Source organism: Brachyhypopomus gauderio, unplaced genomic scaffold, assembly GCF_052324685.1.
Source record: "Brachyhypopomus gauderio isolate BG-103 unplaced genomic scaffold, BGAUD_0.2 sc44, whole genome shotgun sequence".
Lineage (NCBI taxonomy): Eukaryota > Metazoa > Chordata > Actinopteri > Gymnotiformes > Hypopomidae > Brachyhypopomus > Brachyhypopomus gauderio.
The window spans coordinates 2,460,586-2,484,524 of NW_027506870.1; the positions used below are offsets into that span (position 1 = coordinate 2,460,586).

A 23,939-nucleotide genomic window follows, 5' to 3' on the forward strand; every position below is an offset into this window, starting at 1 on the left:
TTCTTTCCGCTCTCTCTCTCGTACGTATTTAATAAACGGACTGTTAATGCAATTCCTTTGCTTACTCTTTATTTGGAACAAGTACAAAAGATTATAGAACTCTCTAACATCTGGGCGGGGAACCCACTAGCCTGCTCTGTCCGCTGTGCGTGCGTTACACTCTAATAGGTCCGTAGTGAACCCTGAACCTCATTTAACAATCATATTGTTACACTACTCACTCCTCTTTACTCCTGCATCATTTACATGTCATAAACAAAATGTTTACAGGGTTCAGACACTGGAATAGCTCCACAACTGACTTCAGATTACAATAATGGTGCCAGCAGTGGTGGATAAAATCTTAAACATGATATTAAAATGGCAGTATGTTAGCTATAGAATAGATAAACATAATACGGATATCACTCAGTGTATAGTACATTAATCACACACAACAGCATACTAACACTTCATATCAGAAGATAAGCTCATGTGTGACAACACATCTTCTAAATTAATAGTATGTCATTTACTCTTCTTTTGCAGACTGACTGGCTGTAATTTAACTGAGAACTTTTGTGACTGTCTCGCATTAGCTCTGCATAAAGAAAAAACCTTCCTGATAGAGTTGGATCTTAGTAACAGCAAACTGCAGGATTCAGCTGTGCAGCAGCTCTCTGTCGGACTGAACAGTTCATACTGTAAACTGAAGATACTTAGGTGAGCTTTCTGTGAATTAATTCTTGAATATATGAGCAAAGCACTTCAGTACTACAATATGTATTCATTCTTGAACCCATTCTTGAATGGTTACAGTACATTTGTACACTGCAAAACTTTAGGTTTTCAAACACTTTGGGATCCATGTGTGGATAGCATCTTTGCATCTTTTGAACAACAGTTACCTGCAGGTTATGATGAGTTTCAGAAGGTTGAACCTAACAGGTTTGACAGATATCGTATACTAGCTGATAAAACTAAACAACTCATATCTATGTACTTTGAATATTAATTGGATTATAATTTTTCTGCCACTGAGAATAAGAAAGTACTGTGGGAGAAATAACCAGGAGTACAGATTAATTAAACTCTTTGAGATGATGCCCTGAGCTCCGCTAACTCAAGGCACCACCTTATACAATTCAATATTTTACTATCAAAATGTTTAATTACCACACCATGGTAAAAGAATTTGTATTTGTGTTGTATTAGCAGATGTATCAGCACATACTAGTTCTAAGGTTAGAAGAAAAACACAATACGAGAGGATCTAATTGTAGATTGGAGGCTTTAATCTAACTGGTGTCAGTTATAATCACACAGAGCATCAACAACTGAGAGCACAGAGGTGGATAAGGATGAAGGTTGAAGCAAAGGCAGAAGTCAGGGTAGTCTGAAGCCAGGAAAGCAGAGTCCATAACAAATACTACACTGTAAAAAACAGAACTTAAAATTGCTCACCTTACAATGATTTTTAGTTTAGCTGAGCCAAAAATAATTAATTGCACCATAAACTATAACAAAGTAATTGGATCAGCTTACTTTATTGAGTTTCTTGTTAAAAGTTGATCTGACCTTACAACCTGCATTGTCAAAATATACAAATTGTAGTTGAGTTTTCTCAACTTTTTCGTTTTTACAGTGTAGGGGCAGGCTGAGTACAAGGTCTAAGGGAGAAACAGAAGTCAATACACAGGAAGTCAGCCAGGGAGAATACTAGCTATGTAACTGTTAGCAATACTTTGCAATAAGGAAGAGAAAGGAAGAGAAAGGCTAGAAGCTATAAAGGGCTGGCTGCACTGTAAAAACAAAAAAGTTGAGAACATTCAAAATTTCAAGGCAACTTACTGCACTCGATTTTTTAGTTTTGATCCCAACTCAAACTCTTAAGTTTTTAAGAAATTCACTCACAGTTGAAACTTATTATTTCTTGTTCCAATTATTTATTTTTCACAGGTATATAAACTTCAGATTTTAAGTATTGCCTACAAATAATTCCAAATTATTCAAGTTATGCTAACTTATTATATCTTGTTCAGATAATTTATCGTGCCCATGAACCTCAAAATGTAAGTTTTACATACCAAGAGTTCCAAATTTTTTTAATTCTCACCTCACAAGTAAATTGGCACTCACAGGCACAATCAGATCAAACTCGAAGCCTGCAAATAGCTTGGCATTGCACATGAAACACAGGGGGAGGTCATGAAGACGCCAACGTTACACATACATGGAGGGGGTGTCAGGGCTGGCCCCAGGGCGGCTTCTCCTGTCGCCACCAGGAGGAGCCCACGAGTCAGACGGTGATGGCATGCACCTGCCATCCTTTCTTTATAAGGATGACAGACGCAGTGAAAATACTTGTAGTCCTAGTGTTAACAAGTAACTCAATAAAGTAAGCTGATCCAATTACTTTGTTATAGTTTATGGTGCAATTAATTATTTTTGGCTCAGCTAAACTAAAAATCATTGTAAGGCGAGCAATTTTAAGTTCTGTTTTTTACAGTGTGTGGTGAGAGTGACAAGCGGCAGGTGCGTGTAATTAGTATTCTGGTGATCTAGACCTAGAACTTTGAGACATTGCACCTGTAGGTGGTGCTGTTTTGTCTGAGGAACAGAGGTATTGCATGCGAGTCGTGACTGCATCGCAGAAACATTATAGATTCCACATGTTCTGACTGAACTTCATTCTGTACTGCATGTATTCCTTTGTAGACTAGCCAGCTGTAAACTCACTGTGGAGTGTTGCAAATATCTTGCATCAGCTCTACAGACAAAAAAACCCTCCCTGCAAGAACTGGACCTGACTAACAACAACCTGCAAGATTCAGGAGTGGAGCAGCTCTCTGCTGGATTGAACCATTCAGACTGTAAACTAGAGACACTTAGGTGAGCTTTCTGTGAATTCATTCTTGAATGGAAAGGTTAATATGTGAAAACAGTGTGGGTAAATCAAAAGATTGGATCAGAAACAAGTTTTTCAGAAACATCATAGGTAATTCACACTGTATCTTTACATTAACAGAATATAGACACTCTAATCCAGAGTGATTTTACAAAAGTGTGTTGTCTTCTCACAGAATGTATCCCGGCCAGTGCAATATCTTAGCCTTTTACAGTGGTACCTCAAGTTACGAACAGCCCCACTTACTAATTTTTTGAGTTACGAACATCGGTTCAAACTAAATTTCTGCTCGAGTTACAAAACGCAGAGTTCCTGGATGCTCCCTGTAGCATTTAGCTCTCATTTCTATAATGCCCTATCATTCGTGAATCCCGGTCTTCTCATGTGTTTGTGCGCATTCCGAAGATTTATCGCGGTTAAGTATACAGTAAGTGCTGTACTTGTGCTTCGTTCCATGCCAGTCTGTAGCCTACCAGTACAGTACATATCCCTCCCTCCCTCTCTCCTCAGCCGTACTTCATTAGCCGGGCTCATCTTGGGCAACACAGTGGCTTGGTGGTTAGCACGTTTGCCTTTCAGCACTGGGGTCTTGGGTTCAAGTCCCTATTTGAGTGGAGTTTCCATGTTCTCCCCGTGTCTGCGTGGGTTTCCTCCAGGGTCTCTGGTTTCCTCCCACAGTCCAAAAACATGGAGGTTGGGTAAATTGGCAGTCCCTGACAAATTCGTCCTAAGTGTGTAACTGTGTGTCTCTGTTCAATAAAAAGCAGTTGTCTGAGTGTCTGTGCATGAATGTGAGTGTGCTTGTATGCCCAGTGGTGGATGGTGCTCTGTCACTAGGGTCTGTCCCATCTCCTCCCTTCCTGCACCCCATTCAATCCCCCAGGGGGCTGTGGTTCCTGGTAGAGAGTACGCTGTGTGCAATTGGCTGCTGCTTCTTGTCGGTGTGTGTGTGATTGGTACTTGTACCTGTGTTAAAATTGTAAAGCGCCTTGGGTATCCTGAAAGGCGCTCTATAAATTGAGCATTCATTCATTCATCTGCCACCAAGTTAAGATTACACCATATTTTATATATTTTTCTTTTACGAAAAAAAAGTATTTGTTGTGTAATTTGAAGTTTTACGTGTGTTTCTCCTAATTAGAAGGGACTTGTCAGAGGGCTGGAACGAATTTATCCCATTTCCATCATTTTAAATTATGAATTTAAATTTTCACTTATGAACATAGCTCTGAAACGAATTAAATTTGTAACTCTGTACTTCATAAAATTGTTATAATATTAAACATCTGAATATTTTCCTTATCATCCTCATCAAACTGTTACATATCCTGCACCTGAGCTGCACTGTGTTCTGCACTCCTTCTTTACAGATTAGCTGGTAATAATCTCACTGTGGAGTCTTGCCAATATCTCACATCAGTTCTTCAAAAAGAAAATTCATGCCTTCTGCAGCTGGACCTTAATAACAACAACCTGCAGGATTCAGGAGTGGAGCAGCTCTCTGCTGGACTGAAGAGTTCACACTGTAAACTGAAGATATTGAGGTGAGCTTGCTGAGAATTCATTCTTGAATAGAAAATGGTGGCTTGGTGGTTTCCTGTGTCTGTTTGTATTTCTGCACGATCCCACAGTCCAAAAACATTTGTCATCATACTCTAAAATACAAATGTACCCTAAAATGCAGCCCAATGCACAAACCTAGGGGTATGTGGTTTGGAGTTGAGAGTATGTGCAATTGGTTACTGCTTCTTACTAGTGTGTGCTGATTGGATGTGCAACCTGAGCGCTGATTGAAAAGTGAGCTATATAAATGTAACTAATGTGAAGATAATGTAGTACAGTTTTAGAAAAGATTTACAGACATTGTAGTTTTCAGTAAACATGGTTGATTTCATTAAATGATCACACTGCTATGATAAACAGGTAATTTTGTACTGTAAATTTGTTGTCTATAAAGACAACAGCTTGTAATAGAGACTTTACATGCCAAGAATTTAATTGCATTTATACCCAAACACAACACAACAGTCTCGACCCTGTACCTTTGTTTTATACTATGCTGGCTTAAAATCGGAAGTGTCTGAACACTGGACACTATTCAGTCATGGGAGGTTTCGGAAGCCAAACCAAATGATACAAAATGGTGGAAACACACACCGTAATGTAATACCGAAAAAAAAACACAAAACACGCTGCCCAAACAGGCTGTAACGAAGACAATGATCAGCAACACAAACAAGCAAACAAAGGGTAAATATAGAAACACTAAACAAGCTACACATGAAACCAATCATGAGGGGGCAGGGTTACAAAATATGAGGAGGAACTATAAAAGACAGAACCTAGCAAAATAAACAGAACATACATGAATGACACCTGGGGATGAGCTATGATACACAAAAATGTATGTATGTATTTAAACAGTACCTTAATCTTCGGAAGTGTACTGAAGTGCATATTTTCAGTACTTTTGTTTACCAAGTTTACTAAGATGTTTCATTCACAAAAGTAATCAAATATATAAACAAATAAATAAATAAATATGTACTAAATGTCTAAAATAACATTTTGTGTCACATATAGCCCCTCCTCCATCTGTTAATCATGTTTTTGTTCACTACAAACTTTGCTGTTTTGACTTTGCTCGTCATGCTGGATTATCACAAAAATATTAACAACAACGGAAATACCCAAGATGACATCCAGGCTCATCATGAGTTAACACCAATCTTAGACCTCAGGCAAGTGCTGTTTTTTGAGAGAGGTAGAGGAACAAATTTAATTTTCTTAAAGACTTTCATCAAACATATCCAGCAAGAGATATTTTGCCTTTTCGCACAGGAGCTTTATCACCAGCTGAACAGTCACTACAGCCACAGCAGTGTCATTGTCATAATGATTAGTCATATATTTTTCTTGTTCCTGCAAAATGTGTGCTGCTGCTTTGTTTTGTTCCCATATCAAAATATATGTTGGATCAAGGAAGAAACACATGTAGCACCCCTCCTTGGTGTAAGTAAGTTTGATTCTGAGTTAAAGTTAAAAAAGGGAGCACTAAAACCCAACTTATAACTGGAGTTGCTCAAATAATTGGAAGTTAGGAAGCAGACCTGATAGTCTCCACATGTGAAAATAAGTAAAAATAAACAGGACAATCATACAACACACAACATACATACTTCCACTGTACTACAAGTCTACCATCGGCTTTGACGAACTCCCCAATACCTGTTTGTTCCCTGAGAACTCCCCCCTCCCCCCCTTGACCAGATTCAGATACCTACAGTGGGGAAAATAAGTATTTAGTCAGTCACCAATTGTGCAAGTTCTCCCACTTAAAAAGATGAGAGAGGCCTGTAATTGACATCATAGGTAGACCTCAACTATGAGAGACAAAATGTGAAAAAAAAAATGAGAAAATCATTTTGTCTGACTTTTAAAGAATTTATTTGCAAATAAACACCTAATAAATACAAAATAAGTACAAAAAAAAGACAACAAAACAAGAGCTGCTCAACAGGCATCCACTCGCAAGGGGTGGCGCCAACTAACCCTGAACACAGTTCAACACAGTTGGGGTGTTGTTGAAATGTTCATGACATGCTTTGGTCAAACTATTTTAATATATTTTGTATCTATTTGCAGGATGGCTCTCTGTAGTCTTGGGGAAAAGACTTGTGAAAATCTGGCATCAGTTTTGACAAACTCCCTCCTGAGGGAACTGGACCTTAGTAACAATGACCTGAAGAATTCAGGAGTGGTGAAGCTCTCTGTTGGACTGAAGAGTTCACACTGTAAACTGGAGATACTCAGGTAAGATTTCAGTTTTTATATTTACTTTAGATCTTTGTATCAAAAAACAAGATAAAGTTGCTGTAATTCCCTGCCTAACTTCCTATACAAAAAGCGTGGCCCTGGATTCCAAAGGTTATGGTTGTTGAACAGGTTATTTTAACATATATTTATATAAACAATATAAGACAGCTTAGTCTGCTCTAACACATGTGTTTTACATGAGAACACAACCAAAGAATAAATAAAAAACTAAATGTTTACTATGAAACAGTTTACTATTAAATGAGCTGGAGTTTACAAAGTTAAATAATTGCAATACATCTCAATTACATATTATGGTTCAACATTATAATTAACACATAGGCCTGAATCGTCGCTTGTGTGTGTAGTAGTCAGATGTATAATTTAAAAAAAGCCAAATACATTGATTTATTTGATTATATATTTATTTCATAATTAGTAATACATTGCTTAAAATATGATTTAATTGATTGTTATACATTTGTTAAAAATATTCACTGATTACTTGGAAAGATTGAAATATCTCTCTAAGAATGATGAACAGGTTGATGGGAAGCCATGCTTGTGCGGTGCATCCGTAAAAGAACAGAGCGATGAGATACCTAAAAATACCTAGTGACCTGTGACCGTATAGTGTACAAGTCTCTGCGTTTCAGTTAAATCAACACAACATACCTGTAAAAATACAGCATGGGGCAAAATGAGCACACGGCAATCAGCGTTTCTTTTCCCACTCTGGGAAAATATCGGTCAGCTTATTTCCATCTTCGAATAAATTGTCTTCGTCCTTCTCTTAATCATCACTCTACTGCTATCTTGGTTCATAGTCTGGTTACTTCTCGTTTAGATTATTGTAATTCTCTTTTGTTTGGTCTACCTCAGAAAACCTTTCATAAATTACAATTAGTTCAAAATTCAGCTGCTCGTATCATTTCACGGACCCCTACAATGCATCATATCACTCCTGTTTTACAGCAGCTTCATTGGCTTCCCATTTCTCATCGCATTAATTATAAAATACTCCTTTTAACTTTCAAAGCTCTCCATAATCTTGCCGTTATATCTTTTAGCCCTCCTTCATATTGCTACACCAGTTCACACCCTTAGATCTTGTTCTTCTATCTATCTCACTATTCCACCTGTCCGTCTTGCCACTATGGGGAACAGAGCATTTAGTTGAGCTGCTCCACGCCTTTGGAACTCACTCCCAGCTGATCTTCGCAACACAGATTCATTGCCACATTTTTAAATCAAACTTAAAACTCAAATTTCACTCATACATTTCGACATTGTTTAGTGTTCTAATATCTCCTCGAGTTTATATCAAAGATATTATTTTGAGCTTGATGCTAAAACGTTTAGCATTGCTAATGCCAGCGATAGCGAATAATGGGTCTTACCCGTACAGCATCCACTATGCTTCTGACGCACATGTGGAAAACCCCGATTACATGTGCTCACGCGGATTGCAACACCATTTAATGCCCCAACTGCAACAGGTTCAAGGAAAACCAAGGATGGTCAGAAAATGTAATTAAATAAAAATAACATACCGTAACTCACAGAACATGGGGTTCTTTGTGAAGTTCATTTTAGTTGAACATTTTAACAACAAAATAAATTTCTCAGCTACACATGCCCGTGGTGCCATTCTGTGCCGGCTGACTTAACACACGTTTTGGTCATGTAAAGAGCTAGATAAGTACTGGACAGACATCTTTAGAACACAAAAGTGTTTAACCTGAATTTGGAACCCGACCCCCTGTGGGCTATGTTTGGTGAGCCTGAGGTTACCCCGACATGCACGGCTGGTGACTGTGGGGCTATAGCATTTACTCTATTGCTAGCTAGACAAAGGATTCTATTGAATTGGAAGTTGGCTACCCCACCTTCCTATTCACTGTGGTTAATATATGTGATCTTTTTTCTTGGTCTAGAGAGGATTGAGCTTAGGGGTTCCACCCTTAAATTCTATGAGACTTGGCAGCCCTTTATTACCTATTTTGAAAATCTTACTGAACTTGTGGTGGAGGGAGCGGGAGAGGAGGAGGTTTTGGTTTATTTATATATTAATATTCATTGGTATTATAATTTATTTATCTTTTCTTTCTTTTTCTTCTCTTATATTGTGTGATGTGAATGTCTGTCGGGGGGTTCTTGTATATAATATGTTGAAATGGATGACCCACACAAATCTGTTAAATGTTTATAGAATTGTTGTTTACTGCAAAGTCATCAATAATAAAAAATAATAATAAATAAATAAATAGTACATATCCACCAGCAACTACTTTTACCAACTGTTCCTTTGGCATTAATTTCATCACCTCCATTTGCCTCTCCTAATCTACTTTCAGCTTTCACTCTTCCCTCAGTTAATGATGTTTCTAAATTAATTCAAAAATCAAAATCTTCAATTAGATCCCCTTCCAACTGTTCTTGTTAAAGCTAGTCTTTCCTCTGTGTTCCCTCTCATTAAAGACATTATACATTCTTCCCTTACCACTGGTGACTTTCCCCTTGCTCTCAAAGCAGCTGTTATAACCCCAATACTTAAAAAACCTGGTTTAGATCCGTTCTTACATACACTTTTAGGTGCTACTTGGACACATCATCAGTGATGAACCCGAGGTCATGGGGTGTTTCGGGTCTTTGATCATCAAACACCCTCGCTCGGGCGACCCCGTCGGGGGTGATCAGCCCCCAACTTGTGTCCAAGTGGCCCGCTACTCCACGGATCCCCCCTCCAGATCCATAGCCATCTTGAGGCTTTCTCCGCAGCCTCAATGCTGTTCCTGATGGCTCGCCTGCACAGCTGACCTTTTATTCCAAGGACTTTTAGGGTGCGGGGTAATGACTGGCCAGCAAAGCCACGGCACCCCACCTCTACTGGTTCACATCGGGCTTTCCATCCTTTACTCCGGCACTCAGACACTAGCTCAGCATACTTGGCCCTCTTGCGTTCGTTTGCCTCCTCCATTCGGTCTTCCCAGGGAACAGTGAGTTTGACCAGCACCACTTGCTTTGTAGACTCTGATATTAATACCATGTCTGGTCGAAGTGGCTGTGATGTATTCTGGGAACTTAAGCTGTATTCCCAGGTCAACTTTGATCTTCCAATCCCGTGCCGTGGTGAGAAGCCCTCCAGAGAAACCTCTCTGATGTTGAGCCTTCTCCCCAGCTCTGACAAAGGTGATGGTGTGCTTGTGAGTGTGCTGATACCTGCAGTTAGAGATTGCTAAGCTGAGCATATCAGCCAGGGCCCTAAGGACCTGGTCGTGACGCCAGCGGTACCGCCCCTCCCCCAAGGCCTTCGGGCAGCAACTGAGGATGTGCTCGAGGGTGGCTCTTTTCTGGCACAGCTGACATGCCGCGGTATCTGCTAAGCCCCAGCACTTCAGGTTGGTTGGACTAGGGAGAACGTCATACACAGACTGGATAAGGAACTTGATGTGCAAGGGTTCGAGTCTCCAGAGCTCTGGCCAGGTTACTTTATGCTGCTCAGCGTGCTCCCACCTTGTCCAGGCGCCTTGCTGGTGCATAGCCACCATCTTGACTCGCCGATCTTCCTCCGCCTCCGCCCTTATCTCATTCTGTACCATTTGCCGCTTCTCCCTTCCTCTGGCTTTGTCATAGCGGGGCTTGGGGAAACAGCCAAGACCTGCACGGCCCACTGCGGTATTGCCCACTAAGATGTTGTGCCATAGCCTTGCCTCTGCTCTGTCAACAGCTTCTTGTGCCTTCCATTTCCTCCCAGTTTTCACTTGGATTCCTGCTGTGGCGACTTTTCTGTCTGTGAAGTCCCGGTACATTATGAGCTCCCTAGCACGTGTGACCTTGAACTCCTCCACTATGCCACTGATTGGAAGCTGCAGCATGGTGGAATGGCCGTACAGAGCGATGCTGCTGAGGGATCGAGGAAGCCCAAGCCACCTCCGGAGAAACTGACTAATTTCCACCGTTGACATGGGCACCTCGTAGACAAGCAGGGGCCAAAGGAGTCTTGGCAGGACTCCGTGCTGGTACATCCAGGCTTTGAATTTTCCTGGTAGCCCAGACTTGTCAATTTCTGTGAGCCATGATGTCAGTTCCGCCTTGGTTTGCTGGAGTGCCTCGAAGTCCATCATGGAGCTGTCGAAAACTTTGCCCAGACTTTTGACTGGTTTTTCTGTCACCGTTGGAATTGGGGTCCCTCATATGGCAAAGCGATACTGGTCAGCCACTCTGCCATTCTTCAGGACCAGAGACCTGGACTTGGCAGGCTTGAAGCTCATTCTCGCCCATGAGATGAGCCGCTCCAGCCCCTGGAGTAGCCATCTGCAGCCAGGAACAGAGGTCGCCGTCACCGTTAGGTCGTCCATAAACGCACTTATGGGGGGCTGCCGAGTGCCAATTCTCGACAAAGGGCCCCTACATTCCACCTCAGCTGATTTGACGATCATGTTCATTGCCAGGGAGAAGAGTGGCACTGATATAGTGCAGCCTGTTATAATACCCTTCTCCAGGCGTTGCCAGGCTGATGTTACCCTCAGCTGGAAGTTGTTATATATCCAAATGACCTTAATAATTTTCAGCCTATTTCAAATCTTCTATTTGTTTCTGAAATTCTTGAAAAAAACAGTTGTACCTCAACTCCATGCCCATTTGGCCGATAATCTATATGAACAACTTCAATCCAGCTGTACTTTTCAACCAAACCTAATGCTACACTCCCATCTTCATCTCTTACTGATTGTCTCCTTGAAGTAAAGCATTGGTTTACCCTAAATTTTCTTAAATTGAATTGCAATACAACAAACTTCTATTGATTGGCACTAAATCAACATTAGGTAAATGTCATAATCTCTGCATTTTGGTTGATAACTATTCCATATCTCCCTCTCCTCACGTTAAGAGTCTGGGTGTAATCCTTGATAGCACTCTTTCTTTTGTTTCTCATGTTAATAATATCAGTCAGCTTATTTCCATCTTCGAATAAATTGTCTTCGTCCTTCACTTGTTTAAAGTTGCCTATGACCTGTGAATTCTACTTGCACTGTTTATTTTTGTACTCATTTTTATTGTCTATTTTTAATTTGTTTGTTACATTAAATTATGTAAGGTGACCTTGAGTGCCAAAAAAGGCACTATTAAATAAAATGTATTATTATTATTATTATTATTATTATTATTAGTCTCCAAATCAGCGGCAATCTTTATGCCAACTTTAAGCCAAACTTGTCAGGTTTTTTAGCAATGTATTGCAGGAAAGGACAGCAGACCTTGGTTGGAAAGAGCTGCTCATTGACAGTAATATGTTGTCCTGGCGTGTAACACAGAGTGCAGTTATGTACAAAACATTGCCAGATGTCCATGATTGTCGCTCTTTACACATTCTGCATGGGTGTCCTTGTCATCAAAGTGCAAGTACCGCATTTATAGCGGTCACGCAATATCGTGTTCTTGATTGCAGGCACAGCGTACTTCTTAGACCAACAATCGGCCACCGCTCCAACCGAGCAGAGTATTGCTCGCAGAAAAAGTACTGCGATGAATCGACTTGCTGACAGACAGGTTCCAGCTCTGATCTGTTCTGTGGGCTTCATGGACCATGCAGTATGTGATGGTCCTCACCATCTCTGTTGATCAAACAGAAAGCTCTGCAACCTGCTTGTGATTCTGCACTGTATGAGTAAAAGAAAAATCGCAATACTTACATGTAAAAAAAATAGCAGGCATAATTCAGTTTAGTGTTTTTCTTCTATATGTGGTAGTCAACTATTTAAACCCTGTGTTGCCTGCCTTTAAGATAGGGTGACCAAACGTCCGTATTTCCCGGGACATGTCCGTATTTCCCGGGACATGTCCGTATTTCACGTCCGGCGTCCCATTTTTTTTTTTGTCCTGGTTTTTAAATTACCTTCATCGGGCCATTAATTATACAGGCACTAGGACCCTGAGCACGGCACTGCATGACACGGAATCCCTGAGCCTCATCAGTTGAGCCTCATCGTACTCAACTGGCGGACCGCGGTCCGGATCCGGGAGAGACGGGAGAATTAATTTTAAAGCAGATTGTTACATCCCCCCCCCCCTTCCCCCCCCACCCGCTCAACAACTTACACACAAAGTGTCCTGGTTTTCCCAAATTAAATTATGGTCACCCTATTTAAGGGTAAATTATGTCGGAAGTTGGTTTGTAATTTGAATGCGTTTTGCTTAAAAGGGTGGAGACCTAAGGAATCTGCCTTTGTGCCCCTACCCCTCCCGGTCGTTGCTTCAGTGCAAGGTAGGAGCAGGTTGCTACTTGCGTTGGCTTTTGTCGTCTAGTAGTTTGAGAAATATTCTTTTATTTAGCTAATACTGCGTCTCGTGAATCCCTTGGCCTGTATCCAGTGATTGCAACCCTCAGGTAATATCAGTATTCGGTATGTTCATTTGCGTGTTGTGTTGATTGCAGTGCTATTAGCCGGTGGTGACTGGCTCCCTAAACTAAAAGGTTTCTGCGCAGTGTTGCGACGTGATTGTGCATCCAGCTAGCGCGATTGGATCAGAGCACCTGCAGTTTGTGCGTAATTGCAGCCTGCCTTGGTGTAGGAGCTGCCGTTTTGCCTCAGAACTGTAGCGATTGTGTCATTGTCAGCACGGTCTGCTGAATTTGGTTTTTAATTATTTGGTTTGGTATTTCTTTAATGGCCTGGCTGGAAGGGAGCAGCCGACTACTTCTAGCGAAGCGTGTGTAATCGCAGGGCGGCAAGCCACGGTCAGGGTGTTTATCTTTAAGGCAGTGCTATTGTTATCATTATAAGTACTATTCGTTTTATTACCATTATTATTATTTGTACCTTAGGTTGTAATTTTATTTTTTATTGTTTTGTTATATTTGGATTTACTGTTGTGTTTTCCTTTTAAAGTTTGTTTCATGAGCTGCAGACACTGAGTGCGAAGAGACTGGATTTTCTTTGGTTTGCTGTTTTCACTGTTTTTCCTTTCTTTACTTTGTTTAATTGGAGTTTTGCACTTGTGTGTAGTGGTTTTTGTTGTGGCACTCTGTGCCTTTATGCCTTTTTAGGGCTGGGGTAAGCGTAAATGGGGTTGGTTGAATTAGTAATGAATACTTATTAGTGGTTGTTTTAAATTAAGGTTGTAATAAATCGCTTTGTTTTAAGATTCATATCCATTTCTTATAGATGTGTGTTTGAATGTTTTGGAATTGTGTCAATAAAGCTTTGTGTTATTGTGTATTTATCTTTCTCTGCCTTTTTGGTCTCAATGAACCTGTGTGCTGATATACTTCTCAAGGTGGAACTCCCTGGGTGGCGTAGTCATTTGTAAATTCCTTAAATTTAATTGTCACGTATGGCTACGGCCCCTCTCCTAGCTGTCACTCCGGGTTCCCTCGTGTCTGTGTTCCTTGCCTGTTCATGTCTCCGTGATTCCCTGTTAATTACCACGCCCCTGTGTCATTGTCATCACCTGTTCCTTGTTTCAGTCCTGTGTATATTAGCCCCTGAGTCTCCCTTGTCCTTCGTCGGTTGTTTTGGTTGTTTCGTTCTCTCTTGGCTGTTGTGGTTGTTCATGGTTTGTTCGTTGTTACTTCCTAGTTTTGTTTGCTTATCGCCCGTTTATTTCTTGTTCTCTGTGTTTCCCTGGTTGTGTTTTCTTGTGTTCATCATGCCCATTTACTCCTGTTACTCTGACTGCCCTCCTATTATGACCCCGGATTGTTTCAGCGACGATGAATATGGAATGTCCTTTAATAAATCTCGCTCTTCTCAGCATTTGTGTCCGTCCCCTTGCTCCGCAGCGCGAGCTGCGTTACATTAATACATAGTTAATTCTTGGTCACGAGGCACATCTCGTGACCTGCCACTCCCCGCCACATATACATCTACAGAAAGAGGAAATATGTCAGGGAAAATGCACTTCAGTACTTTTCTTCAATATATCTACAAAAGAGAAAATATAGCTGGCCAAAATCAGTTCAATGCTTTTTTCTATACATATCTACAAAAAGAGGAAATATAGCAGGCAAAATTCACCTCGGTATTTTTCTTCTATACATCTACAAAAAGAGTTTTACATTACAGTGGCATGCTTTGTAGGTCCTGCGATTTCACTGTATGTAAAAGTGGTGTTGTCGTGTCCACGAATGCGTACAACATCTGTATTTTCCCAAGTGGTGCCATATTTTGCATTTATGTTTGTTGCAGGCCTACTGACATGCTTAGCAACAGAACACTTCTTTTGTGGAGGGCTAAGGTTTTCTTCATCCAATTGTCCTGTGGCCTCTGCTAGTTTATGCAGTACCTATTACAACTGTAGAGGCCATGGAGAGAAAGATCAGCAGCTACTTACGAAGATGGCTTGGCCTACCCCGAAGCCTGAGCAGTGCTGCCTTGTATGGCAGTAGTAATATTTTGCAGCTTCCATTCAGAGGACTCACTGAGGAGTTTATGGTGACCAGAACTCGAGAAGCTCTGTAGTACAGGGAATCTAGGGATGAGAAGGTGGCGTTAGCTGGCGTCCAGGTGCGGACAGGCCAGAAATGGAGGGCAGACGAGGCTCTGGAAATGGCAGAGTCACGTCTGAGGCAAAAGGCATTGGTTGGGTCCATAGCATCAGGGCGTGCAGGTATTGGCTATTTACCATCTATCAGGGTGGACAAGGCCCAGGGAAAACAGCGGCAACAGCTCATCCAGGAAGAAGTGAGGGCAGGCGTAGAAGAAGAACAAGCCAGCACGATGGTGGGAATGGGACAACAAGGAGCCTGGACTAAATGGGAAAATGTTCTGCAAAGGAAGATCACCTGGTCCAACATTTGGAGAGCAGACTCCCTTAACATCAGGTTCTTAGTCCAGGCGGTTGATGATGTCCTACCTAATCCATCCAACCTCCATGTCTGGGGCAAAGTAGAGTCACCATCCTGCCCCCAGTGCCCAGGACGGGGATCCCTGGAACACCTCCTCAGTAGTTGCCCGAAAGCACTTGGAGAGGGGCGTTATCGCTGGCGCCACGACCAGGTGCTAAAGGCGGTTGATGAGAGTATAGCCAAGGCCATTAAGAGCATCAAGGGACACTGCAAGCCTAAGTCCATCAGGTTCCACAGAGCTGGAGAGAAGCCCAATATTCAAGCAGAGGCCAGTTCAGGTCTCCTTACCACTGCCACAGATTGGCAGCTGGAAGTGGACCTGGGCAAGCAGCTAAAGATTCCAGCAAGAATAACATCGACTCGGCTCCGACCAGATATGCTCATTGTGTCTGATTCCACCAAGCAGTTGATCATTCTGGAACTGACAGTGCCCTGGGAAGAACGCATGGAGGATGCAAATGAAAGGAAGCGTGCCAAGTACCAGGAGCTGGTGGAGGAGTGTAGGAGCAAAGGCTAGAGGACATACTGTGAACCTCTGGAGGTGGGATGCCGAGGATTTGCAGGGCGGTCCCTTTATAAAGTCCTCACCATGCTGGGCCTCCCCAGTGAGGCAAAGAGGAAAGTCATCAGGTCTGCAACTGAAGCTGCAGAAAGAGCCACAAGATGGCTTTGGATCAAGAGGGCTGGTCCATGGACGAATGCTGCTGGGACAAAGACCGGAGTCTGATCAACTCCGGTCGGGTCGCCTGGGCGAGGGTGTCTGATGTTGAAAGACCCGAAACACCCAGTGACCCCAGGATACATCACTGATGATGTGTCCCAGCGCATCAGCAAGATGTATCTTTCACCTCCACTCATATCTGCACCAGTTGAAAGTGCCAGATCTGAGTCTTCAGCACTAAAAGAAAGTTCCTCTCCTCCATCGGAATCGCAGTCATCCATTGCGTTCAAAAGAGCCAAAGCTGTCAAAGGAGTGTAAATCCTCTTGTGTGCCATCGTAGTGTCAGTGTCTTCCTCGCAGAACAGGAAAAATATATGAAATGACTCACCTGTGTTTGTGTGTCTGTTTTTATCCCAGCTTGGAGAAGACCACACCCCACCCATCTTCAACAGGTGTAAATTTGTGGACCTTCACCTCGGCCTGTGCAAAGGCGCTAATGACATGCTAACCAATACTCTCTCATTTCCATATCTTTATATCTGATGGATAAATAGATGTATGTATGGATGGATAGTCAGCCAACCTCTGGGTTAAAATTTAGAAGTTATTTGTTTTATACTATCCAAGTACAATCTGGAATTATGTAAAAAAAAAAAAAAAAACTAAATTGATATGGCTAAAATTTGACGTAGAAATAACATAACATGAAGCTAAACGTATGCGAAACCAAGCTAAACATGAACGATAAAAACAAGGAATAACAAATCACAAGGCGGAAAGCACACAATAATCGACAGCCAGGAAGACAAACACAGGTTTGAATACATTAATTAAACAAGGAACTAAACTATGAACAGGTGAAATTAATGAGACAAGGCAGAGACTGAACATAAGGGGCGTGAACACTGACAAATGCTGGAGAATGTTGCAGGCAGCAGAACGTTCTCCACTGCGTCTCCAGACTCTGTCACGTCCATCACATGTGCTCAGTGTGAATCTGCTCTCATCCGTGAAGAGCACAGGGCGCCAATGATGAATCTGCCAATCTTGGTGTTCTCTGGCAAATGCCAATCGCCCTGCATGGTGTTGGGCTGTAAGCACAAGTCCCACTTTTGGACGTTGGCCCCTCATATCACCCTCATGGAGTCTGTGATCCAGTCTATTTTGGCTTTTTCCCTCTGAGGTCAGGGCTGGTCTGCCGTCATTAGATAGATGACACAGTTCAGGTCAGGTTACTTTTTAAGTTCAGCAGTTATTTCCAAATCTCTGTTAGGGTTCTTCTGACTGCACTAGAGGTCTGAAAAGTGATAATAAACATAAGAGCTAAAATAACATAACCAGCAGTGATGTGGTGAAGAATGAACAAAGCCGTCTGCATGGAGGACGCCATCTTGGAGATGAGAGTAGGGGAACCTTCACTACAGTTCCCAGCATCTCTAGCTGCTCCATGCAGACTGAACTGGAAACACATCTCTCTCTCTCTCTCTCTCTCTCTCTCTCTCTCTCTCTCTCTTCTTTTTCCCTCCATTCTGTAGATTGTCTGGATGTCTGGTCACAGAGGAAGGCTGTACTTCTCTGGCTTCAGCTCTGAGGTCAAACCCCTCACACCTGAAAGAACTGGATCTGACCTACAACAACCCAGGAGAGTCAGGAATTAAGCTACTCTCTGCTAGATGGGAGGACACACTGGAGACACTCAGGTATGAAATGAAATAGTGTGTGTTTGTAAATACAATAAACACAACAGACCAGAGACAATTGACAGAAATGACAGTGTAGTGCTGGTACAGTGCAATGTAGTGTGAGTGGTGAGTTCTGAGGTAGAGTTAATAGATCCTGGGGAGAGCAGCAAACAGTTCTGGTGGGGATGGAGACATTTCAGTCATTGTATGCTGTGTGTGTGGGGGGGGGTGGTGGAAGGTGGGGTTCAGTGCAGTCTTTTTTTGCATGGGTGGGGTCAGATCAGTGTTGGTGCATGGTGGGGTGGGGTGGGGGGCTGTCAGTTCCGTCTCTGAGAGATTTAAGGAGCATGACTGCCTGGCGGACGAAACTGTTGCAGAGTCTGGAACTGGAGGCTCAGATGGTTCTGTACCTTTTTCCAGATGGCATCAGAGTGAAGTGAGTCTGTGTAATAGGTGGGATGGGTCTTCCACAATGCTGGTGGCTTTGCGGATGCAGTGTGTGGTGTAGATGTCACTGATGGAGGGGAGAGAGACTCCAGTGATATTCTCGGCTGTCCTCACTATCCGCTGTAGGGTCTTGCACTCCGAGATGTTGCAGCTCCCGAACCAGAAGTCATGCACAAGCTCAGGTTGCCCTCTACAGTCCCTCTGTAGAACATGGTGAGGATGGGAGGCGGAAGGTGTGCTTTCCTCAGTCTCCGCAGGAAGTAGAGGCGCTGCTGGGCTTTCTTTGTTATGGAGCTGGAGTTGAGGGACCAGGTGATGTTCTCTGCGATGTGGACACAGAGGAACTTGGTGTTCTTCACAATGTCCACAGCAGAGCCGTTGATGTTCAGCGGGTGGTGGTTTCATGGTCTTCTTCTGAAGTCAATAGGGGTGGGAATCGTTTACTATCTCACGATTCGATTCCGATTTTGGGGGCCACAATTCACCACGATTTAGAATCGATTTTGGGACAGTTAAAATCGATTCTGAATCGTAGTAAATGAGAATCGATTTTTGATATGTGAATTGATTTTTTGGCACACCTCTAGAAGTCAACAACCATCTCTTTGGTTTTATCCACATAGGTTGTTAATCCTGCACCAGTCTGTTAGCCACTGCACCTCCCTGTATGCTGACTCATCATTCTTGCTGATGAGGCCAACTATGGTTGTGTCATCAGCCAACTTGATGATGTGGTTTGAGCTGTACTTTTGCAGTACAGTCATGAGTCAGCAGCAGAGGTGGGTAGAGTATTCAACAATGTTACTCAAGTAAAAGTAAAAGTATGCATCCAAATATTTACTTGAGTAAAAGTAAAAAAGTACTTTGATAAAAAGCTACTCAAATGCATGAGTACTGTCTCGTGTCAATAAATTACATCATGGGAAATTGAATTACTGGAAACAATGACTTTTAATGATAACAAAAATAATTTATTAAAAATAAATATAATATATTGTCAGGGTTGAACCCAGGCACGTGCCTCCTGCCGCCACTAGGCGGAGCCCGCGAGCTGGTACCAGGGGCAATCAAGCCCGATAGGTTACACCTGTTCGGCTGCCTATTTAAAGCAGGCGACTTCAGCAACGCATTGCTGAAGTTGTCTGTTGTCACGCACTCTTACAGCCTAAGCCAAGTTCTCTCTTCTTCTTACTACGATTTCGTTGCTCTCTTTCTCTCGTTTTCCCCCTGAGTGTTCTCAGGTTGGTTTTGCTTTTTTTTGTCTTCTCCCTCTGTTCTTCGTCGGTTGTCCTCCAGTGTTCTGGTTGACAGTCTGACAGGTAACCTGGTAAGAAGCCGCTGGTCTTGTACCAAAGCTTCGTCTTTTATTTTGTGTATTTTTCTCCTCTCCTTCTGACACGTTGAGGTTTCTCCGTGTGTTTTTCGTTTTCCTGTTTTTCCCTTATTAGACGCGTTGTATTTCTTTCCGCGTGTTTTTTGTTTGTTTACTTACCTGTACACGTCGAGTTCCTCCGTGTTATCCTTCTGTTGTTACCCTTGAGTTTTATTTTCGTTTTTCCCGCATCTGCGGAGGTTTCAGTTGGCTGTCTTTTTGCCGTTTTATTTTTGGTTAGCGTTTGGGTTCTCACCACGTTTAAACCAACGCGTCACCGCCGTGATCGGCGGCAACGCGTTACATATATAAAATGTATTTATTATAAATTTTGTATTTTTGTTTGTTCCTAATTATTAGGCCTGTGTAACTTTAATGTGTTCCACAAAGGCACTAACTGATGAGACTGTCAGCCAATACGTGTAGCCAGGGGCGAGGCTAGGGTATTTTTAGTGGTGCTAGAGCACCACCGTGAAGTTGCTCAGCACCCCCTGGCTCAACACATTTTTTAAATATTATATTATGCAAAAACCTTGCTCTGCACCTGCGCAATAATTTGGTATTGTGCCTCTGTGAGCACTGGGGGCTGGGCACCCCTAAAGACCAGATCCTAAAATCGCCCCTGCGTGTAGCTACAACTTGACGCCAACTGAATCAATTTGTAGCAAACTTTGGTTCAACTAAATCATCATATAGGCTATTGCTAGTGTGTACACTCAGAATGTGAACTGGTTTTTAGTATTGCACTGCATTACATTTAATAATTACATCATACAAACGTTATGCCTCAGAGATCTAGCATTACACAAAATTATACACACGGCAAACTTATCGCATAGTATTTCCTCAAATTTGATGTTGAGTTCTTGTAGGCTGAAATGTCCACACGTTTTATCAGACACAACTGACAGCGCATTAACTTTTATTAACGTCCTTTTACACGTTTGTAATGTGAACATTGGCTGTATGTGAGGTCAGGGATGTTCGGTAGGTTTTTCTGTCACTTTCTTGCTACCGGTGGAAAACGTTTGCTTATGTGATCACGTGACTGACCGGCTTCATTTGATTGGTCACTCATACTCAGGTGACGAGACGTTGGTCAGTCTTCTCACTGAAAAGACGAATTATTTACAAAACGAAAGTAACGGTAGCGCGACGCAAATCTGATTGTAACAGAGTAAAAGTCGCGTTTTTCTCAGCACATATTTACTCAAGTAAAAGTAAAAGTCGTTCATATTAAAACTACTCTTACAAGTACATTTTTGTCCAAAAAGCTACTTGAGTAAATGTAACGGAGTAAATGTAACCCACCTCTGGTCAGCAGAGTAAACAGCAGTGGGCTGAGCACACATCCCTGGGGGGCCCTGGGGGGCACCGGTGCTCAGTGTGGTGGTGCTGAAGATGCTGTTTCCAATCCTGATTGATTGTGGTCTCTCAGTCAGGAAGTCCAGGACCCAATTGCAGAGGGAGGAGTTCAGGCCCAACAGTCTCAGTTTTTCGATCAGATGATGAGGAATGATGGTGTTGAATGCTGAACTGAAGTTGATAAACATCATTTGAATGTAACAGTCTTTGTTGTCCAAGTGGTTGAGAGCCAGGTGGAGTGTGATTGAGATGGCATAGTCTGTTGATCGGTTTGGATGATACGCAAACTGCAGTGGGTCCAGTGAAGGAGGGAGCTGGTTTTTGATGTGCCTCATGACCAGCCTCTCAAGGCACTTCATGATAATGGGAGTAAGTGCAATGGGACGGTATTGATTGAGGCAGGACACTGGGAACTTATTCGGCACAGGAACAATGGTGGACATCTTGAAGCACGTAGGCATGACCGCAGTGCTCAGAGAGATGTTGAAAATGTCTGTGAGAACATCTGTGAGCTGTTCTGCACATCCTCTGAGCACTCTGCCAGGTATACTGTCTGGTCCAGGGGCTTTCCGTGGGTTTACTCTGAGTAGAGGTCTCCTCACATCAGCTGAGGACAGCTTTTTTTTTACTATATGTATACCTCTAACACCTTGGGATTGCTGCTCAATTTCATTGTACATGTGCAATGTCAATAAAGTATCTATCTATCTATCTATCTATCTATCTATATATCTCAGTTTTTGAAAGCATTCTTACTTACATTTTCTACACCTGACTAAAACTGCTTGTCTGACTATCTTATTTAGGGTGGAGAATGAAAGTGAATTCACAATCAAACCAGGACTAAGAAAGTGTAAGGTCCTTGTTATCACTATAATGCACACATATGGTCACACACACACACACACACACACTAATGTCTCCTCCTAATGTGTCTTCTTCTGTGCAGATGTGCATATGTTCACACTGGACCCAAACATAGCACACAGACGTCTCACTCTGTCTGAGGGGAACAGAAAGGTGACGCATGTGAAAAAGGAGTGGTTGTATGCTGATCATCAAGACAGATTTGAGCACTATGGGAATGTGTTGAGTAGAGAGAGTGTGTGTGGAGACAGTGTGTGTGGACGCTGTTACTGGGAGGCTGAGTGGAGTGGAGATGCTGTTGAAATAGCAGTGACATATAAAGGAATCAGCAGAAAAGGACGTGGTTTTGACTGTGAGTTTGGACGGAATGAAAAATCCTGGAGTCTGAACTGCTGTAAAAACACTTACACTGATGACGACGATGATGAACAGTCTCTGTCAGGCACTGATGACGACAATGATGAACAGTCTCTGTCAGGCACAATAATAAATTACACTGCCAGGCACAATAATAAATCCTTTGTCATCCCCGTCTCCTCTTCCAACTCTAACAGAGTAGGAGTGTATGTGGACTGGCCCGCCGGCACTCTGTCCTTCTACAGCGTCTCCTCTCACACACACACACTCACACACTTACACACATTCAACTCCACATTCACTCAGCCCCTCTATGCAGGGTTCTGGGTCGGTCTTTTCTCCTCAGTGCGTGTGCTAGAATAACCTCCTGTGTCCTACTGGAAGAACTGTATCTCCATGGTAACACTCCTCTGCACACATTACTGGACAATAAACAGATAAAATAAAAAAAATTTTCCCATTTGTCCTCTCTCCTTCTCTTTTTCTCCTTTACTCCCTCATTCCAGCTCACCCACCTTCTAATTCAGCACACCTGTCACATTTCATTACACTGCCCTTAAGAGCTTACAGGTTCCACTTTGTGCTTTTTTGCTGCTTATTGCTTTGTTTTGTATCATGGGCAATAAACACTTGACAGCTTTAATCCTGCTCCTGCGGCCTCTGTCCCCTCACAGATGTCTCATGCACACATTAGAAACATTATTTTGCTTTTATTTTTGCTTTGAAATGTTATTTTCCATCACATATACACAGAAACACACCTACAGTTAATAACTTGGAATGTGTAGTTTTAAAAAAACCTTCAAAAAAACAAATTTTCTGGCTTATCTCTCACTGTCAATCCTTCACTCACATGTGCACACACACACACACACACACACACACTTCTATATGCTCTTGCACAATTAATTTCCAGTGTTGGGAACGTTACTTAAAAAAGTAATTAGTTATAGTTACTCACTACGTGTTCAAAAAAGTAACTGAGTTAGTAACTGAATTACTCTATAATAAAAGTAACTCGTTACCAGGGAAAGTAACTATTTGAATTACAGTTAAAAAAAGTTATATGCCAATGAATAAGGATTTTTTTGAAAAAGCAGTTTTCACAGTCAGTTGAAATGAGTAGATCAGAAAGGTGTTTAACTTTTGATATTTATTGCACATCAACAGACCAGTGCAGGAGAAAATCCGTTAAAATCCCAAATATTTGTAAAAAAAAAAAAAAAAAGCAAAAGTAAACAGTTACACTATATAAAGTGCATTTACATCTATCAAATTAAATTAAATTATTTCAACCTGAGACAACTGGTTTGTTCACAACAGAAGTAAACTTAACAATAAAACCTCTATTCTTGTCACGTATGGCCGCGGCCCCTCCCTTAGCTGTCACTCCGGATTCCCTTGTGTCAGTGTTCCGTGCCTGTTTATCCCGCCCCGCTCGTTTGTCTCAGTGATTCCTCGTTTGTTACCACACCCCCGTGTCACCCCCGTTGCCCTCACCTGTTCCCTGTTTAAAGTTCTGTATATATAGTCCCTGAGTGTCCCTTGTCCCTCGTCGGTTGTTTTGGATGTTGGATGTTTCATTGTTCTATTGCCCGTTGTCGGTTTCCCGGTCTTTGCTTGTTACATGTTTC

General features: G+C 42.2%; 1 protein-coding gene across 1 annotated transcript in view; it reads left to right on the forward strand.

Annotated features, from left to right (window-relative positions):
* LOC143486076 (NACHT, LRR and PYD domains-containing protein 3-like) overlaps positions 1 to 23,013 on the forward strand; it is a 322,134-nt gene extending 299,121 nt beyond the window's left edge. Inside the window, exons 6-13 of the mRNA XM_076985870.1 lie at positions 529 to 702; positions 2,698 to 2,871; positions 4,258 to 4,431; positions 6,533 to 6,700; positions 17,751 to 17,915; positions 21,888 to 21,934; positions 22,031 to 22,385; positions 22,452 to 23,013. Of these exons, the coding sequence (XP_076841985.1) occupies positions 529 to 702; positions 2,698 to 2,871; positions 4,258 to 4,431; positions 6,533 to 6,700; positions 17,751 to 17,915; positions 21,888 to 21,934; positions 22,031 to 22,385; positions 22,452 to 22,668 (1,474 nt within the window). The 3' untranslated portion in view covers positions 22,669 to 23,013. The remainder of the gene's footprint in view (positions 1 to 528; positions 703 to 2,697; positions 2,872 to 4,257; positions 4,432 to 6,532; positions 6,701 to 17,750; positions 17,916 to 21,887; positions 21,935 to 22,030; positions 22,386 to 22,451) is intronic.
* The last annotated feature ends 926 nt before the right edge of the window (positions 23,014 to 23,939 follow it).